Source organism: Apium graveolens, chromosome 3 (genome assembly GCF_009905375.1).
Source record: "Apium graveolens cultivar Ventura chromosome 3, ASM990537v1, whole genome shotgun sequence".
Lineage (NCBI taxonomy): Eukaryota > Viridiplantae > Streptophyta > Magnoliopsida > Apiales > Apiaceae > Apium > Apium graveolens.
This window is the reverse complement of record NC_133649.1, coordinates 233,109,918-233,116,703: the sequence shown is the minus strand read 5'-3', so window position 1 is coordinate 233,116,703 and position 6,786 is coordinate 233,109,918. Positions and strand designations below refer to the sequence as shown.

Below are 6,786 nucleotides of genomic sequence, written 5' to 3'. Positions count from 1 at the left end.
CCTAATCAGCATCATCAACAAAAGTTACTATTCATTCGTGTTTCAAAAATTCCAAAAATTGGGGTTATTACAGTCGGGCTCTCACTTGAGAGTCAGGCTCTCACGTGTGAGCTGGGCTTGTGACAAGCGACCTGGGCTCAGGTGCCCATATGCGAGATGGGCCCATGAGCCCACATCTTGTGGAAGATAAATAAAACACCTTATTTATTGATGTAGAGAAAATGCAGTGCGGGCTGAGGCGACCGGGCCAGCCCGCATTAAAGAACTTTGTGTGCAACATGGAAAGTGACTCATAGATGACTGAGTTGCTCATAAATTTCGGGGTCGACACGGGTTATTCCTACAATTACGGGAAGAAATGCGGAGATGCCATGAGATTATAGGAAGCGTGTGGAGCCGGTCGAGAATTACGTTATTAATTGGCGGAAGGCCTGACTTTATCATGGGCTTGGGCTGCACGGATTGAAGAAACCTAACCCTAGCCTATGTGACTTGTTCCACAAGAACTACGTGAGGCTTGATCCCTATAAATAGGGTACGTATGCACTTGTATGAGACATGAGTCGACACTTGATAGAGAATAATAAAACCCTATTCTTTTTTGAGGAGTCAACATACAAGCTCAGCCGCCACTCTAAAACAACCTTCTTCCGCCTTCAAACACCATCCTTGATCCTTGTTCAAACATTTGGCGCTAGAAGGAGGGGCCTGTTTTCATCTTAGGGAGAAGAGATGACGAAAGAGGGCAAACAAGTGGTGACATCAGGAAGCGGGGGCAAGAAGAAGGACCAGAACGGGGTAGAGCACACACCCCAGAGAATCAGGCGCCGCCGCCACCAATCGCAACCGTGGATGGGCATGCGGTCATGACATATCTCGAAGGGCTAGCCGATCAGATGAACAATATAAACGGCCAGATGTTAAGGGTAGAGAAAAGCTCAGTCTGGAACGCCAAATGCAAGGCTCGCCGCCTTAAGGTCTTGCAACATAGCTGGAAGGGCAAGGGTCCTCAAAAAAGGCTGATTCACGAGTTTGATGACGCGGCAACCGTGACCAAGTAGAAGAAAGAGGCATCACTAGAAGAGGAAGAGATACCTCAGGATCAGGTTGAGCGGGGAAGCCAGATCTCTAAGAGATCGGGGCAGAAGCCAGCTTCGTTCGAGGCAAGGTCGACTAGTGCTAGACCGCATGGACAAGAAGCTAAGTGAGCATGACCTCAGGCTCAAATTGGAGAATAGCATGAAAGACAGAGAAGCGAAGGAGCCCGAAAACAGAGAAACCTAAAAAGATGGTGTGCGGTGACTCCTCAAGAAAGACAACAACGCACCCCGCCCAGGAGGGAGGAACGACGTAGGCGCAGAGATAATCATGAACATGAGTCGCAGGTACAAACTAGAGGAAGGGGATGCCATGAGCGACCTCAGGGCTCTCACCACTCTGGTAATGTAAATGGTGACAAAGAAAGAGAAGTCGTTAGAGTGGGTGACCAAGGAGGATCCTAGATCAGATGGAATAGGAGAAGATGGGACCCCTGCCCTCGACGACCCCTTCACCGTTCACGGATGCAATTCGATCATCTCTCTTGCCCCGAGTATTCAGGCACAACCCCGATATTTTTTTCAACGGCGAAGCCGACCCGGTGGAATATCTTATACAATTTAACACAGAGATGGAGGTCTATCAGGTGCCGGAGCCAGTCTGTTGTAAACTTTTTACAGCATCACTCCGAAGGAGTGCCCATCAATGGTTCTCCAAGTTAGGACCGGCTAGCATAAGGACGTGGTGAAAGTTGGAAGACCTGTTCATCCGACAATTTCAATCCACCCTCCACTACTCACCTCCTGTGGCCACGCTAGCCAACATCAAGCAAAGGGAAGGGGAGCCTCTGGCAGAATACTTTCACCGGTTCAATAATGAAGTTCCTAAGGTGAGAGGTCCTAGCGAAGAGACCATCAAGAATCTTTCTGATAGCGGGGTTGAAAGGGGGTCAAAATTTTGGAAAAGCCTCCAGGCTAGCAAGCCAAGGACCTTGGCAGAATTCTATGAGCAAGCTAAACCCTTTAAGAGGGTGGAGAAGTCGATGAGGGAGCTGAAAATCAGCGAGAACTATCGAGACAAGAGAGACCGGTCCTCGAGCCCTGATGAGAGGAAGAAGACATATCAGCGTAGTTCGAGCCCCAAGAAGTCTTTCTAAGGCAAAGAGACAAACAAAGATTCGGGGAGGCCCTATACAAGCAAATGACAGAAACACACCCCTCTAATAGCCTCCATTGACCATATATATGCTAACTATGCTGGGAAGGGGGTGTTCTGGAAGGCATCCCCTCTCACAGACTACAACAAGAGGGATACTTCGAAGTATTGTGCATACCACGAGGCCATAGGGCATGATACAGCTGATTGCAGGCAATTGAAGGATGAAATCGAGACGCTGATAAGACAAGAGAAGCTTACAGAGTGGGTTATCAAGGAGGTTCGAAAATAGAGGACTGATTATCATACCGTCCCTCCTCCACCCCCAGAAGACAAAGATAGGGTACCCCGGGCCGACATCATCCATGTTATTCTAGGAGGGTCTCACATTGGTGCAGACAGCCAGAAGGCGATAGACAGATATGCCGGGGAAGCAAAGGACAAGCCCCTCAACAACGTCAAACATCTGAGCCAAAGGCCCCTGGAGCTCTTTGAAAATGAGGCTGATGACATTGTGTTTAGGGAGAACGATGCAAAATGGGTGCACTACCCCCATACTGTTGCCCTGGTCATTAAAATGAAGATTGGGACAGTGAATGTCCATCGAGCATTGGTGGATACCGGGAGCTCGGCAGATGTTCTAACCTATGATGTCTATAAGAAACTAGGACTGTTGGATAGAGAACTGACCTCGACAGTTGGGAACTTGTACGGGTTCACGGGAAACTCAATCGGAGTAAAAGGGAGGATTCGGCTCCCGGTGACCTTAGGAGAAGAGCCTTATGTGGCCACCCAGATCGCTATATTTATAGTTATAGATCAGCCTTGTGCCTACAATGTTATAATAGGCAGGCCCCTTATGAAGCAAATGAGGATGGTGACCTCAATCCATTATATTACAGTAAAATTCCCAACCCCCACGGGGATAAGCTTCTTGAAGAGTTGCCAATACGAATCGAGGGTCTGCTATAACCAGGTACTCAGGGCAACAGAGTTAGGAAATGCATTGAAGGAGACCATCAAACAGGCTGAAGGTGATGTCCTCATGGAAGAGGGAAAGGGCAGGAAGAGAGTACGTCCTGAGGGACACGAGACTTGTAACATGATTTCAATCGAGGAATTACCCGAGAACTATTTCGAGCATATGGGGATTCAGGTGGAACCGCGCCCAGGGGCCCTGCTGATGAAGGCCTCTCAGCCCATCATGTTGGTACAGAAGGGGATTGTAGAAGAGGCAAGTGATGAAGAGGAGAGCCCAGAACAAATCGTTGCAAGACTCAAGAAAGGGAAGTGGGCACGCGAAGAAACAACAATAACCATGGATCTGCCCAATGAAATCACTCGCACGGTCATCGTGACCTCTGAACACTTGGTAAATCCAGTTCGAGCTCACCATCCAGAGCTCGAGGACACAGAAGGTTTGAAAATCACGGAAGTGGGAGAAACCAGTGAGGCTCGAGCAGACTTGGACCCGAGAATGACCCCAATGGTTGAGAGGGCTGAGGCCGTAGAGGACAAAATCCCAATCTTGGTAGACCCGAATGATCCTTCCAAGGTACTCAGAATAGGCTCTAACTTGGGCCCTGACCTGAGAGAAGACCTAGCTGAATTCTTGAGGAAAAATTTGGATGTCTTTGCATGGTAACACTCTGATATAGTAGATATTGACCTGAATGTCATGTGCCACTGGATTAACTTAGATCTAAAGAAGAAGGGGGTCAGACAGAAGATGCGGCCGATTAGTGGAGAGAGCAGAGGCCCTCAAAAAAGAAGTGGATAAAGTGATTGAGTCAGGGCTTATAAGGGAAGCCTTTTACCCCATCTGGCTGGCCAATCCAGTGCTTGTCAAGAAACCAAATGGCAAATGGAGGACATGTGTGGACTTCACTGACCTATATAAAGCTTACCCAAAGGATAGTTTTCCTCTACCCCGAATCGACCAGCTGGGCGATTCCACAGCTGGGTACGCGTTACAGGATAGAATTATGAACCTCCTATCCCCTCAGGCAAGTAATGCACAAACCGGAGTCTTCTGGTCGAATGCTAAAGTGGACGGTTGAGATCGACCAGTTCGAGGAAGGCCAATCCCTGGCCAATTTTTTCCTAGAATTCCCTCCACATCAAGAAGTGGAGTAGGGAACCCTTGTTATCATGCCTAGTGCAGAAGAGGTCGGGCTGGAAAGCCAAAATAGTGCCCCATGGTGGAGCCTATTTGTGTATGGAGCCTCTACCGGAGATGGGGTAGGAGCTGGAATTGAGCTAATCAGCCCAGAGGCCCACAAGATCAGACACACAACCCACCTGGACTTCCATGCAACCAACAATGATGCTGAGTATGAGGCCCTAATCAACGGTCTCAAGCTAGCTCTGGAAATGAAGGTGGAGAATTTGAATGTATTCAGCGACTCCATGATCGCGGTCTATCAGATAAATGGGGGGTACCAAGCTAAGGGGCCAAGAACAGAGCTTTACCTGAAGTGTGCGCAGAGAATAATTGCAAGGTTCAAAGAGGAGAGTCTGGAACTGATTTCGCGTGGGCAGAATGAAGGTGTGGATGAGCTGGCTAAGCTTGGCTCGCGCTGTGAGGCCACTCTGTTTGGGGTCGTGTCCCTCGATATACAGAGGCATCCTAGTGTGCCCGAACACGAAGTGGGCAACATTGGAAGTGACCTCGGCCTCACATGGATGAGACCTATTTAACCTTACATAAAGGAATGATCACTTCCAGATGAAAAGAATGAGGCAATAAGAATAAAGTACAAAGCAGCCCGATATGTGATATATGAAGGGGTCTTATACAAAAGAGGGTTCAGTGTGCCTCTCCTAAAGTGCATAGATGACAATGAATGCAATTATATCCTAAGGGAGGTACACGAGGGAATTTGTGGCAATCACTCGGGGGTAGCTCCCTAACTCAGAAAATCCTCCGTCAGGGTTACTATTGGCCAACGCTGAAAAAAGATGCCTTTGAATTCTCTCGAGCTTGTAATAAGTGTCAGCGATATGCCAATTATTAAAATAGCCCCGTGGCTCCTCTCACATCCCTCATGAGCCCTTGGCCCTTTTCTATATGGGGAATTGATCTGATTGGATAACTCCCGAAGGCCAAGGGGGGCATCAAGTATGCAGTTGTTGTGGTGGACTACTTCACTAAATGGGCAGAGGCCGAGCCTTTGGCCACCATCACGGTAAAGAAGCTCAAGGAATTTGTATACTGAACTATTGTATACCGCTATAGCATCCCTTACAAATTGATATATGATAACGGGAAGTAGTTCGATAGCAAGGAGATGCGGGAATTCTGTGAGCAGCTGGGAATTCAGAAGAGTTTTAGTGCATTTTTCCACCCCCAAAGCAATGGGCAGACGGAGGCTGTTAATAAAATCATTAAGCACACCTTGAAGGTAAAACTTGAGGAGAAGAAAGGAACATGGCCAGAGGAGCTCGCACAGGTCCTGTGGTCTTACAACACGACCCCTCAGACTACAACTGGAGAGACCCCTTTTTCTTTGTGTATGGGTGTGAAGCTATGGTGCCCTTTGAAGTAGGGGAAGAATCTTTTTGAAGGGATAACTATGAATCAGAGGTGAATGAGGTCAACCATCGACTCTACTTGGACATGATTGAAGAGACTCGGGAAGATTCTCGGATCAGGATAGCAGCATATCAACAAAGGACAGCAAGGCACTACAATAGTAAGATTCGAGCCCGGACTTTTAAGGTGGGAGATTTGGTTTTGCGCCGGGTCATGCCAAACACCAAGGTGGTGAGCTACTAAGTCTTTGGGGTAAATTGGGAAGGCCCTTACAAGATAAAATTAGTACATTGGGAGGGAACCTACCACGTCAATGATATGCAGGACAAGTTGATCCCGAGAGCCTGGAATGTAGAACACCTCCGCAAGTATTATCAATAATATTATTCTTCTCAGACTTAGTATTATCTTAAAATATTCCTAAGTCTCGGGGGGTAGTGCCATATAGGTTCCTCCCTGAGACCACAAGCATATAATCTTTTCACTTTTCATTATCTATGAATGAATGATTGATGTTTATTTGTGCCTTGATATTTTAACACCTGCTAATAGATTAAAATACCAGCAGGGGAGCCCATCCTTGGGAGCCCATGTGAGGACAAAAAAGTTACTTTATTAATATGTTAAAATCACAAGTAAAGCCGGGCCTCGACCCACTTTGCAACAAATCTATAAACCGAGCTGGGCCTCGACCCGCTTGGAAAAATAGTGGGCACGAAACGGATTAAAGATGAAGACAAAACTATGAAAGTAGAAGAGGTGCCCACAAGCTCACCTTGAGGCATGCCATGTAAGTTTAAAACAGACTTAAAATTTTGGGATAGCCGTGATGCGAGCCTGTATCCTTGGCTCACGCTCCCTTTTTTAAAACTTATGGTCTCAGCCCGCTTCTAGGGAAATAAACCATACGCGGCCAGATAACAATAATAGGCTAGTAGGGATGCGAGTTTGTTTTCTTAGGTGTGTCATGAGTACATTCTACTTATTTCAAATTAAAAAAGGCAGCATGAGCTCGAGGGTGGGAGCCGAGGAGCCCAACCCTCTACCAAATAAAGAGA

General features: G+C 47.4%; 1 protein-coding gene across 1 annotated transcript; it reads left to right on the top strand.

The window, feature by feature from the left end:
* Nucleotides 1–4,344: 4,344 nt before the first annotated feature.
* LOC141714885 (uncharacterized) lies at nucleotides 4,345–4,893 on the top strand. Its single transcript, XM_074518381.1, has one exon. It carries the CDS (start codon nucleotides 4,345–4,347, stop codon nucleotides 4,891–4,893), a length of 549 nt encoding a protein of 182 aa, XP_074374482.1.
* Nucleotides 4,894–6,786: the final 1,893 nt, after the last annotated feature.

Excerpts from the sequence above, each read along its gene's own strand:
- LOC141714885 (XM_074518381.1), top strand. The coding sequence starts at position 4,345 with ATGCCTAGTGCAGAAGAGGTCGGGCTGGAAAGCCAAAATAGTGCCCCA.